The sequence below is a fragment of the Lepisma saccharinum genome, chromosome 19, assembly GCF_977018435.1.
Source record: "Lepisma saccharinum chromosome 19, izLepSacc3.1, whole genome shotgun sequence".
In the NCBI taxonomy this organism is placed as follows: domain Eukaryota; kingdom Metazoa; phylum Arthropoda; class Insecta; order Zygentoma; family Lepismatidae; genus Lepisma; species Lepisma saccharinum.
In genome coordinates this window covers 882,319-896,439 of record NC_139247.1, presented here as the reverse complement: position 1 = coordinate 896,439, position 14,121 = coordinate 882,319, and the positions used below count along the sequence as shown (strand labels likewise).

Below are 14,121 nucleotides of genomic sequence, written 5' to 3'. Positions count from 1 at the left end.
GGCACGTGGCACGGTTGCCACTAGCATTCCTCGTTAAGAGAGACGACTTGAAAACAACAACTTGAGAGTCTTGCCTGAGCAAAATCCAAAACATTAATGATACTTGCGATGTAAGAAGCATTGGCAGTATTTATAAACTGACCAAGACAAATAATGGACAGACTGAAATACAGGATTACTCATTCTGAAAAATCTCCATAATTGATTGATTGTTTTGGTTTATTTTAATTCGCTTTTCTGCCACCTTTGGTTAATCACGAAGATGAGGATGATATGATGAAATAACAAATGACACCACTGTCTAGGCCAGGATTTAAACCCGAGACACCTGGTGCCGTAGCGAGCTGTTCTAACCAGATCACCACGGAGTGTTTCGCGTATCATGCAATATCAACAATTGCAAGGGACACGTGAAATATGGAAATCCACGAACAAACAAATGTAAACACGATGTGTTTGCTGCCTAAACGTCGTTTAGACATGAATAAATTCACACATTAAAACTAGTGCTTATTGAAAACCAAGAAATGCATACTTATATCAAGCGCTGAACTGTAAAGGGCATCGTATTGCACATTTGGATATTATTTACATTTGTTCGTTCGTGGATTTCCCCTCTTTCAACATCGAAAGTATCATTAATGTTTTGGATTTTGCTCAGGTAAGACTCCAAAATTGTTGTTTTCAAGTTGTCTTTCTTAACTAGGAACGTTAGTGGCAACCCTGCCATGCGCTCCTGGTAGTTATGTCAGAGCAAGCGTTTGCTGTGTTGGGTTGCATATGTACAGGATAGGTTTTAAGCACTTATAGTGCAGAAAGTAAGAGCTTTCGAGATAAACTTTATAGGGAAAAGTCACTTGTTTTTATGATAACTACCAGCATTGCAGCGTTGTTGAAAGAGTTCTGTGACACTCTGTATAGATGATTTTTTTTTTTTTTTGGTCATACTTCCCTTCAATGTAGCTGCAGGGAAGCCGTTAATCAAACTAAAAATAAATGTCTGATGAAGGGAGCGTGTTTTCTCCTGAAACGTCACAACAAAAAACGGTTTTATACTTGGAACAACCGTAAACTAGAAGAGAAATAATTCTACAATGCAAGCAATGCATACTTGCGAGAAAAATTAATGCTTTCAAGTAGCTTTCCAATTCTTCTCACAAGGCTGGGTCAAGATGGAAATTTTGAAGGTCCCACCAAGGAATGAACCCAGGACTGTTCACTCCAAAGACAAGAGGGCTAACTATTCAGCTATGTAGGGGCTCTACTTCCACTGCCTAAGAAGATTAATTTTCATATATTAGCTAGACTGACAGGCATACAGAGAGAGAGAGACAACAACAGATTTAAATAAGCTGTCGGTATTCACAAACTATCAAATTCGAACATTGAACATTTTCTAAAATTGTAAACAAGGAAATACTAATATGATGGATTGATATTTAGAGTATAGGTACATCAGCACACAGGCTATTTTTTCTCATGTGTAATATGTGCATAAGCCCCTAACAACAAAATAAAATATGTCTGTTAAAATCTTCCTCACTCAATTTTCAGAACTAATCCATTCATAACTTAACACGAACTAAAACTAAACTATCTCTGAGGACTAAGATCTCCCTACCTAGGTCAAAAGCTGAGGCTGTGAAGGGGAAGTCAGCACACACAAGGATAAACACAGGACAACACAACCCCACAAAGGATTATCCTAGCCACGAGTCCAGGCACCAGAGCCTCGTTGGCCTGCAAGAAGTAATTACGGGGGTGTACTATGGGGAAGTGAGGGTGACTAGGTCACCTCTTACACCCCACTACCTAGGAAGAAGAATTTCATGTGCTAGTTACCCTCTGGTCACCCGCGAGAAAGTTGAAAATTCTGAGTGGGTTGGTTGGTTGATTGATCAGGTTTATTTTACTTTGCTTTTTTTTGTACCACTTTTGGCTATTTTGCGATGATGGGGATGAGTGATGACATGGTGAAATTGATGAATAAACACTCGCAAACATCCATGCCCAGGCCACGATTCGAAACCGGGACCCCTGGGGTTGTAGCGCAATGTGCTAACCACTCAGCTTTGAGTGGGTTGGGAACATTGTATTTCGTATAAATGTTCGTCATTGTTTTCAGCTTGCAGAGATCAATTACAAGCAATTTTATGTGGTAGGATTTATGAAGTCACGATGTGATTGATGTTGAAGTCAGGGGTACAGCTGTCATGTAGTTACTGTAGAGATGAAACAACAGAGTGGGAAATTAACATTTTGAAGGTACTTACTTAATCTGTCTTCTTCTACCTTGCCGCATAGAGGTATGTTTATGAATTAATTTTACCTTCTAGTTAGTCTTAGGCTTGATAGTGATAATAATTTTACGTTATTTATACATCTTTTGTCATGCATATAATGAAATATGCTTCAAAACAAGTGGTGGCAGTGGTGATTTTTTTTTCTTGTTAGATTAGGAGTGTTGCGTTTCATAGTGATAGTAGTTGTACATTATTGTTAGATTTCCCGTGTATGCAACAAATATTGCTACGAAAATAATGGTGAAAGTGGTCGGGGATGCAAGAAATTGGACGTGCCATGGTCACATTTCAGGGCTAAATATCTCCGTTACTTGAAATAAGTTTCACAGTTCATAAAACATCAAAATTTATACATTGAAATTAAAAAGTCAAAATTTTTGAGGGTGTACTGTCAGTCACCGGCCCTGAATTTCACTACATTGCACAAAGGTAACAGGAAGATTATTACAGTGAAGACAGAAAAGAATACATGCACTAAAGGTTTACTAATTCCCTGCATGGTTCCTTACCTGTTTTGTTGTGGTTGAGTCCCTGTTCTGCCAATCTGCTTTCAGAATTGCCTCTGACTTGACACAAGTTTGAATGAAACTATTGAATGTTTCAAAATTGTTTAGGCACTTGGGACACATCAAATCTGATGAACCTACAGCACTTGATGCCTGCAAGGAAAGTTGCATTAAGTAAAGAATCTATTATGAATGTGGTATACGATTATATAATTATTATTCAAGCAAGCAAATTCACATGAAAGTAGTGCTATAATTGTATTATTTAGCCAATTGCTTTGAATTTATGTTATTTCATGTGCTATGAGCAGGAGTAGACTAATACAGGGCACCTAGTTACCATGGCACATGAAAATTTTCACCTGTTACCTGAATTCTAAAATTGAGTAGTAACTTATGTATATATACAGAAATTTCCATTATCTTTTTACAAAAATAACAAGTAAAGTATGTGTTTCTTAATGTCTGTGTTTACTGTATCATGTGCATCATTAAATCATAATAATAAACATACCACTATATTTTTCTTTCACTCTTTCTATTTGAATTTAACAATATGATAAGAGTCGAACATATGTTAGAAAGTACGTATACTTATTCATGCTGTTACCAGTTGAGTCTTCTATAGGAAGGTGACTCCACCAAATGAACTAATTATTTTTAATTTAATCTTAAATTACATATTACAATGGTGCGTTTTACTCACTATCAATTCAAATAAAAATATATAAATAACTTACGCTTGCGTGAGTAGGAATGTTTCAGAACGATTTCGGAAATCTGTACTAGGGATGGCCAAACAGATCCAGATCAGAAAATTCCGGATCTGGATCCAGATCTGAGAGTTCCGGATCTGGATCCGGATCCAGATCTGGGTCTGAAAGTTTCGGATCTGGATCTGGATCCGGATCTGAGAGTTTCGTATCTCAATCCCATTATAATATTACCACACCTTAAAAGGTATTATGATCTTCGATTACAAAGAAACTTTTCATTAGTTAGTCCTACAAGAATTTTTTTCAAGTGTTGTTCCTAAAATACTTTGCTACGCATCGGATAACACACTCGTGCAAAAAAATAATCTTACTTGTTTAACATAAAATGTCAGAGGTGATTTTGTAAAATCCATTGAAACGAATATGTATTCATTTGAATGTATTGGAAATGGAAACACACATAAATGTGAGACATTCCATTCCAGGATGAAACCTTTAACACATATAACAAGATAGAAATGTTATACAAAAATTATACAATTGTTTTACAGTTACAGTTTTACAAATTAAAATATAACATTATAATATATGCAGTGTTATATAATTACAAAGTGTAAGACTAACAAGGGAGGTTATCTAAGTGTCCACCTCCGATTTCCATGAAACTTGGGAGGCGTATAGTGGGGCCCAAAAGAACAAATACGTGTTTTTTTGTTTCAGCTAAAAAAGGGTTTTAAGGGGCAAAACCCATCAAATGTCAAGATGAGGACAAATTGAAGTGAGGATCTGACCCCTGTCCCCCTCCGATTTCCATAAAACTTGGCAGGTGTATAGTGGGGCCCAATGGAAGAAATACATGTTTTTTTTTGTTTCAGCAACAAAAAAACGGTTTTAGGGGGCAACCCCCACTCAAATGTCAATATGAGGACAAATTTAAGTGGGCATTTGACCTATGTGTCCCCCTCCAATTTCCATGAAACTTGGCAGGTGTGTGTATAAACGGGCTCAAATGAAGAAATACGTGTTTTTTGTTTCGGCTAAAAATCTGTTCTAGGGGGCAACCTTCCCTCAAATGTCAAGATGAGGACAAATTGAAGTGGGGATCTGACCCCTGTGTTCCCCTCCGATTTCCATGAAATGTGGCAGGTGTATAGAGGGGCTCAAAGGAAGAAATACGTGTTTTTTTGGTTTCGACTAAAAAACTGATTTAGGGGGCAAAACTCGCCTCAAATGTCAAGATGAGGACAAATTAACGTGGGGATCATCTGACCCCTGTGTCCCCTCCGATTCCCATGAAATTTGACAGGTGCATAGAGAGGCCCTATGCCCCCTGTTTCTTCCTATGCCATATTTACGTGGTTTCGGGGTCAGATCCCCACTTTAATTTCTCCTCATCTTGACATTTGAGGGGGGGGCCTCTATACACCTGCCAAGTTTCATGGAAATTGGAGGGGGAGACTCAGACCTCCCTTGTAAGTGTATTAATTAATTACAAATCGCGCACGCGCGCACACACACGCTATATATATATATATATATATATGTATGTATATTATATATATATGTAAATTAGCAGTTAACATTATGTTATAAGCACATTCTTACTTTCCAAAGAAGCGGATGTGGGATGGCAAAACGGATCCGGATCCGAAAATTTTTAGGATCCGGATTTCGGATCTGCTAGGATCCGGATCTGGCCATCACTAATCTGTACTACTTCCTTCATCAGGTAATAAATAAAAAACTTTAGGTGCCAAACATGGTACCACGTTGTTAAATCGTACGTTGAGGATTCAGGTTGAGGACTGAGAAGGTAAAAAACTTACAGTGACAGCTTAAAAACTCCGATGGAAGTCTTCCCTGGTTAAAAATTTCCAATGTTAAAAACAAAAACCGTCAGTGTTGGGATGTGTTCTACCCAACACTAACGGAAGTCACTAGGGGACTGCAATAGGTCTTCGATATTTATTTGTTTTTGTTTTTAACATAGGGAATTTTTGAAATCGACTGCAGTCACTTTCCACAAGTTTGCACATATAGAAGCAAATCAACTGAAGTCGCTTTCCACAGTGGAAGAGATAATGTGAAGCATAACAGCCTTTAGGCTTCATTTGAGTGAATATAGCACCCAACACAACACTCCACAATAGCAGCAGCTATAATTTTACGTTGATAGTTATTTTCGATATGTTCTGTTGCTGTTTTCTGACATGTACATTTGCTAGTTGAGTGTCCATACAAACAGTTCTTACTAATAAAAAACAGTGAAAGTACTCCAAAATGGAACGTTTTTACTTACGGAGGCCATACTTTGGGTTCAAACATCTCCGTTATTTGTGATTTCCATGTGATGGAACCAATTATATAGCTAAGAAAAGGTAAAGTTCCCCATGCATATAGCACCATACCATGAAGACACCTTTAGAGGCAAAACAAGACGTAAAAGTATTTTACGAAGCATCTGTGCTTTCCAGCACACGTTATGGTGGGCACATCTTGACGCATGTTGTGGGTATGCAGTGTTTCAACCTTCTTCACCGAAAAATACCTACTATCATGTTCTTCACCGGTGGAAATTATACATTATGCATGGGTAGCTGATGGATAGCCTCACGAACCATACACGGATAGCCCCATAAACCATTTCCAATAAGGTTAAGTTAGGCAAGCATAGAAAAAAAAATTGGGGGTTGAAACACTGACAGGGGGTTACGTCATCAAACATACGCAGCATCCAGTTGTCGTAGGGCAGGCAAATGAAAGCAATGGCAATTGTTCGTCGGTGAGATATTTCCCTTGAAAAATACATTGATTTCCTGGTCAAATATATTCCACGGTGAAAGAAAATACCTCGACAAATGTTGTAAACATTGGAGAAACTAATTTCCGTAATTAGTTTCTTGTGTAAAATTGGAGAAATGTGTCTCCGATGTATGAAAGTGTTACCATATTTTTGTGTGAAAAAATGTTTTTCCTGCTACTAAAAGGAATGCATTTCTTTGCTCATTTCTCCATTCGTTCGCGTCCATAATGTTTACGCACAGTTTCTTTCATTATTTCGATGAGGAATGCCTACAAGGTTAGGTTAGGTTTCATTAGCATAAGTACAATGACAAATTATATTTAGGTTACGAGAACTAGCTACCTAACGACGTAGGCATTTTTTGGTAAGAATTGACAATACAGAGAAAGTCTGTAATTCACTTCCTACTTCTTATACTCACTTCTTACGCACTCCTGATGACGTATCTGGAGTTACGATGTTGGGGTCGCATGTTAAAATTGTACATTTACGTGTAGAAGTTGTAAAATAACGTTGTTATTTACCGCGATAATTCTCCATAAAGAAACACAGGCACCATCTTTCATGTACAAACAAATGACGTTCAAAATTTGTTGTGCTGTCTACAGCATTGTCACACTGTTCAGAGCATTGATCGTGGAAATTGATTGAGGTTAGGCAGGATAGGAATGCAGGCTTCAATTAGGCACAGGTAAGGTTGGCAACAGTGCTTCACCATTGATTTCAGGAAAACTGGCATGTTCTGTAGTGATGAAACATTGTTCATCGGTTACCTGCTACAAAACTAGGAATTGCTTATTGAAAGTGATCATTGGCCCCCAAATCATTCACAGATAACAATTTCAGGTAAGGTTAGGTTAGGTTTAGTTAGGGTAAAAATCTGATAACTTCTTTGTTTTGTCAATTTTTGACATTTGTACTTACCTATCTGCTTCGCGGAACATTCTTTAAGGTGTATTCACGTTTTTCGTCCCAAAATCGGTCGGAAATTTAAACTAAAAAATTATTTTTGTTTGCAATTTTTGAGTCCAAATTTCTCACAGCTTCTGGGCTGCCCTGGGGTAATTGACCTACCGCCCCCAACCGCTAACGAGGCCCCGCCTCCGCTCCGGCACCCCGGCTTAATCTATAGTCCCTGTTAAAGGCATGTTAGAAATTGGCCGGAGTCACCTGCCTCCAAATGAGCCCCAAACTTTTAAATTTGAAGAAATCCATTACATCACACAAAACACCTTCCAGATGTTAAACAATGCTACAGGAACTTATTACCATAAGTAGTTTCTTCTGTAAAAATGGAGAAATCTGTCCGGGGAATATCAGATTAGTACCTTAGTGGGGTTAGGCAAGCATAGTTATAATAAAACTACGCATACTCTCCACCGCTGATTTCAGGAAAAATGGCATGTTCCGTGAAACATTGTTCGTCGGTTACGTGCTACAAAACTAGGAATTCCTTATTGAAAGTGATCATTGGCCCACAAACTATTCACGGAAGGTTAGGTTAGGTTCAGTTAGGTTAGACAAGCATAGTTATAACATTTCGTTCGTACAACTACATATATAAGGAGCGATTTAACAATACCAGAAATTTTTCCATCTTGTTTGAAATTCGGCATACTCTCTGATTTTGGCCCCCTAATCACGAATCTGCAGTTAAAATTTGGCGCTCACACGTGGAAATAGCAAAATAATCTAAATTAAGTTCTTATTTCTACACCCTCGATTTCGGATTTTTTTTTGTTTTGTTTTTTGTGAACCTTATGTGGTACTAATCTGATATTCCCCGGAGAGATTTCTTCATTTTTACAGAAGAATGCGGTAATAAGTTCCTGTAGCATTGTCTAACATCTGGAAGGTGTTTTGTGTGATGTGGCAATGTTTCATAGCGGAAATTCATGTTCTTTGTTGAAAATTAATTCTCCGACCCACGAACCATTGGCGTGTGGTTAGGTTAGTTTCGGTTAGGTTAGGCAAACATAGTTAAAATTTCGTGTCGTGGTAGTATCAGGATCTAGAAATTGCAAAATAATTGCAAACCATTGACGATAGCCCCACGAACCATTGGCGTGTGGTTAGGTTAGTTTCGGTTAGGTTAGGCAAAAAAAAAAGGCAAAGTGTTCCCCTGTGCTTAGCACTACGCCATGAAGGCGTATAGGGGGTGTGGGGGTAATGCCCCACACTTTCGTGATCCGATCATGAGTGGGGGTGATGTGATCAGCATCATGCTCCGGACTGCCTTTACCCCCCAGGGTTTCCCCCAGGTACCCATGTTATTCGATGCTGGGTGGGTGCCGGGGCTGCTTCCAACGTTAGAAAAGTTCCCGGATTTGAACCGGCCGGAGATCGAACATAGTTATGTGAAAAATTGCAATTACTTTGATCAAAAAAACGTGAATACACCTTAAAGAATGTTCCGCAAAGAAGATAGGTAAGTACAAATGTCTAAAATTGACAAAACGAAGAAGTTATAGGTGTCCGGGGAATAAAGGTAAAAAAAGGTAAAGTGTTCCCCAGTGCATAGCACCACGCCATGAAGGCGTATAGGGGGTGTGGGGGTAACGATCAGATTTTTACCCATTAGGTAATGCTAATTGTGAAGAACATAAATCTGGAGCGCGGAAATAACTATTTACCAATTTACAGCCGACTGAAGGTCAGATATTGCAGTTTGAAATTTTTGAATCCAAATTTCCCACAGATTCCGGGCTCCGCCCCTGGGGTAATTGACCTACCGCACCCAACCAATAAAGTGGCCCCACGTCCGCTCCGGCTCTTCCTATAGAGTCCGTGTTAAAGGGATGTTAGAAATGGGCCGGATTCACCTGCCCCCAAATAAGCGTCAAATTTTAAGTGCAGATTCGTGATTACGAGGCCCAAATTAGTAAGCATCCAAAATTTCAAACAAATTGGATAAATTCACTGTATTGTTAAATTATATCCAGATTCGTGAATAGGAGGCCGAAAATTAACAAATTGGAGACTTTATCTATATTGTCAATTCACTCCCATTTTTTTTCCACTAGATTGGTGCAGTGCCACAATTTCAAGAGCGCCCATCCAGAACTCGTATTTATCCTAACCTGAACTCGTATTTCTTGTTTTGTTCTTTTTATAGAAAATTACACATATCCGCACCTTCAAAGTTACTTTTCCAGATTACTAACTTCAAACCATTGCCATACAATTAGGAATAGCGTTCCTTTTAAGTAGCCCATATTCTGCAGTCTTACCCCATAACGTACCGTATTTCCAAGACACACATTAATTTTGTTAAAAACTGACATTCCATTTCTATCAGCATTCTTAATATTCACGCCGCAAGTGGAATTGACGGACTGACAGCAAAATATGCATTTTGAAACTTCCATTGTTATTCAATTGTAGCAAAGTAGCACAGATTGAATTTATGCATTCGTTTACAGATTGAAAGAAATATTGTTCACACTCGCATGTCACTTGATTGCAAGTCTTGCAATTAGTCCTGCATCACAATGACAGCAGGAAAAAAATATTATACTTCACCTAATTCAGACTTTCTGTACCAGCGGTCTTATGTTAATGAAAACACCGTAGGAAATAAACATGTTACCCTAATCTGGGCATGTTACTTTCTTTACGGAAATTATAACTCTATCTCTCTCTCTCTCTCCTGCGATGAGGAACAATTCTTGATAGCAATTGCACATTGTTTACAAGAAAGGTTTAACAAATTAGCCCGTATTTGAAGTGACCTGTTTTCAAAAAAATAAAATGTAAAAATATATATGATTGGAGGACATTAGTAGCAAGAAGAAAGCGGAAAAGATAAATTGCAAACTTTCTTACCAATATATTCGATACATCAGAGATATGTTCGTGTAGAGTAGAGGACATTATAACCATAGAATAGTTAGGGTATAGAAGGGGAACCTACATTTATACTTCGCTGCGCTTGGAATTTGCAGTTCCATCGGCGGTCAATAGCTAGCGCGGCCGTCTTCTTTTGCTTCTCCCAATAAATAGGGGGCCAGATCATTGACCACTGGAGTTCTCTTCACCACACAAAGGACGGGAGTGGTTGAGAAACCGGTTTTCTGAAAACTAGGGGTAAATATATTTCATTTTCTGATTTCATGCAGATGGTGAATTTACGGAGTGAGGACTTTGCCAGGCAGCTACACACACTACCAGGATACGAAATCATAAAAGATTGATGTTTGGGGGGGGCAGGAATATTGTGGTCTACACAGACACACACAAATTATACATTTGCGAAATTTCTTTGGCCGAGTCTGCTGCCACGCACGTGTCACCAGTAAGAATAAGCGTCAAATTTGCTCCTGCCAAAAGGATGTCTGCTAAAAGCAGGGTTGGCATGTTTAAAACAAAAGTGTTTAAAACACTTTGTTTTAAACGTTTAAAACACACGGCTTTGTTTTTTTTACAAATGTTTTAAACGTTTAAAACAATGTGTTTTAAACATGTTTTTTTTTAGAAGTGTTTAAAACACATTTTGGTACTTGATATTTTATAATCTATGATATTTTTTTTGTTTGGCAACCCTGTTTTTTCATTGAATCTGTGTCAATTAATCCGTTCTTTATGGGTCACACTTATCGCACAACACTTGACCAACCTTTTGTTCTGACGTCAGGGGAGAAAGCTTTTTAATTTTAGGGCAAATGCCTACGTTGTATGCACAAGGTAGCAAAACTGTTGTGCGACAACAAAGACCCGTGCTTTACTGTAGAAATCGAAACTTCTCAGTTCTTTGTTTCCTACCGTCCTGTAAGTTTGAGACAGGTGGAAGCTGGAAACTAATATCTGAATACACAATGCGTGATTTTGATCATGACGTGATTTTTATTTCTCTTGCGATACGATTCATTGGTTTGTATAACTGAATGAAGCGCAGATGGTTACTTTTGGTAACATAATTTTGTACTTGGAAAGATAAATTGATCTGGAGAATTTATTATGACACTGCAGGTTGTTTTCTGCTATATAAACTATTCAGGTAGCAGGAAATATTTCACCTTGATTTTTCCAGGACGAGGATAGTAATTCAATAATATTTAGTTTCTTGAAATTTAGATGAATATGAATCCTAACCTACTTCAACAGTGACGGAAAAAGGGGGCTATTACCCCCAACCTTTGTCCCTGCAGTAGAGGTGTGCGGGATCCCGAAAAGTCGGGACCGGGATCGGAGGCAAAACAGGCCCGTAGCTAGAGGGGGCAGGGGGCAACTGCCCCTCCCTGAGAGCCTGCTTTGGCACATCTGTGAAAAATACAGAACACATTCCTACCTGAAATTCTCAATAATCTTTACAATTATATCATGTGTTACTCTAGCAACATAACAAAGACACTTATTGATTTTGTGATTTATTAGGGTGTGTGGGATTCCGTATAATGTCTTATCATGATTGGGGGAAGGGGGGAATTCCCTTCCAGATTCAGACTTCGGAAAATGATTTCGCAATTTTCAGTATCTAGAAGAGTTGTGACATTTTGAGTAGTCGTGTATTAAAAGTGCGTAAAGGTGTCGGATGTTTTTCTTGGGATGTGTTGCTATGAACTTGGAACTCCTTAAATTTTTGCTTCATGTGATAGAGAGAGGGAGTGGATATTTGAGTTTTGTTATGTATCGTTGCATTTCTGCCACTTCTAGCTAATGGCAACAATGACTGATGACGTGAAATTGATGAAGAGACACTCACAAACAGTGCCGAAACCACAAGGGGGCATGGGCATTGCCCCCCCCCCCCCACCTTGGACGGAAGTCCATTCTATGGGAAGCCAACATTGAAGTAAAAAAACAAGACTAGGAGAATTTAAGAATAGCAGGACAATTGGATACTCATGATGGAATTAGTTTTTACGTGTTCCTTGCATTTTTCTTACAGACGGCCAAGGGGACTTGCAAGGGGCAATAGCCCCCCTCCATTTCAAATTTTATACAAATAACAATACATTTCGTAAAATGTCCTTGCTCGCTTCGCTCGCAATATCTGCTATTCTTATAGTCCAAGTTCAGAGCCATAGCTATGGGGCGGCGGGAGTCGGCCCTGGGAGCCAAATGATCTATAGTAAAAAAAATGTTAAAGAGAATGCCATGGCACCCCGTAAAGTTATTTGCGCCCTATTAAAACAATTTCTTTCTATGAAATTTAATATGAAATATTAAAGATGACACTGTAATCCAAGAAGTCATTGATCAGTCAAGGGATTCCTATTTGTTTGTCAGGTGTCAAAACATGTATTTCAACTATAATATAATTCAATTCACACAATATTTTGAAAAATGGTTAACGTAACCAGTAGGCAAACATTGTCTGTAGTGATGCAAGAGTCTCCCCTTTGAAGGAAATAGAGTCCGTGGTGGACTAAGGGACCCATGCTTTAATGTTTTAGCAAGTACAAAAAATGTATTACAAATTTTTACACAATCCATCAAAGTTTAGATAATATGTAACCTTTATTATTTAATTAATTCGATTTTTCTTACATAACACAATTCAATGGTGTTGTTGGATTCACATTAGATACCTTTGTGAGTAAAAATCTTGCATCCTGGAAACCAGAGGGAATCATTATGAAGCATGATTTATAAAGGGCTCCCTTAATCAGTTTTGCAGAGAGGCCCAAAGCTGTTGGTACATATTGATCATCTATTAACATTATCGACCTGTAAATATCAAGTTGATACAGTCTCTATTAGCTTATTTATGTTAAACTTTATATTCTTTGAAGTGGCGTGCCCAGGATTTTCGAAAGGGAGGGGTTATGTCTACATTTTTAAGTAGTCATTCCTCATTTTGCCATATTTTCCTGCCTTTGACGTTATTTTTTTTAAATATTGGACCAAAAGGGAGGGTTATAACTCCCACTAGTCCCCCTTGGGCACGCCACTGATTCTTTGACAATCTGGAAAGATCATTATCGAAATGTTGCTATTTGATGCTGCTCGAAGTTTTTATTGATCGTTGCAGTTTCAAGATATCATCCACTTATCTCTTTTGGGGGAGGGGGCAAGTGCCTCTGTGTACCCTGCTATATCTGCCAATGTGACACAATATATTAAGAAATTACACCCTCTAGGATTGACTTCGCCCCCCCCCCCTACAAAGAATTCCCGGCTACGTGCCTGGGGCAAAAATTACCGGCCCGTTCGCGACTTCGGGAAATGACTTCCCGACTTTTCGGGATCCCAAGCAGTCGGGAAATACCGAATGGTCATTTTAAAAAGTCGTCAATTCTCGACGTTTTCTGCATTGTAAATATCTGGAACTTATCGGAAATTGTTAGTTTTGTACCAGAAGTGCAAAAACAAGCACTTAAGATGGATATTACGTGTAGAATTCGAGATTTCAAGAGCTTTTGGAAATTTCGAACATACCCCGTCCCGAAAATTTCCCGACTTTGTCGGGAAATTGAGAATTTTCCCCGTCCCGAATGTCGGGATTTAAAGAATTTCCCGTCCCGACCCCAAAAATTATGTCCCGCACACCCTGCAGTATGGTAAACTTTATCCAACCAAAGGTAAATAAACTCTCCTTGCCGCCGCTACACTCATAAAAATGAGTATTTTTTCTTTAACGACTTTAACTATAATTTACTGGGAAAAGGTTGACTTTCTTTTGTTTAAAACATGTTTAAAACATGTTTTTTTTAGCTCATGTTTAAAACTATGTTTAAAACAAAAAAAAACATGTTTTAAACAAAAAAAACAGTTTGTTTTGTTCTTTTTAAAAAAAAACACAAATTTTGCCAACCCTGGCTAAAAGGATGTTACAAATCTTAAGAACAGAT

At 38.3% G+C, this 14,121-nt stretch overlaps 1 protein-coding gene across 3 annotated transcripts in view; it reads right to left on the bottom strand.

Moving 5' to 3' along the window:
• Positions 1-9,740, bottom strand: part of LOC146002786 (uncharacterized) — a 100,534-nt gene extending 90,794 nt beyond the window's left edge. For 2 of the 3 annotated variants that reach the window (XM_083140721.1, XM_083140719.1), the window contains exons 1-2: positions 9,571-9,740; positions 2,813-2,962 (exon numbers count right to left, since the gene is read on the bottom strand). In XM_083140721.1, the coding sequence (XP_082996847.1) occupies positions 2,813-2,962; positions 9,571-9,696 (276 nt within the window). In that variant the 5' untranslated portion in view covers positions 9,697-9,740. Of the gene's footprint in view, positions 1-2,812; positions 2,963-9,463 lie in introns of all 3 variants that reach the window. The other variant, XM_083140720.1, reaches the window with a different exon arrangement.
• Between the last annotated feature and the right edge of the window lie 4,381 nt (positions 9,741-14,121).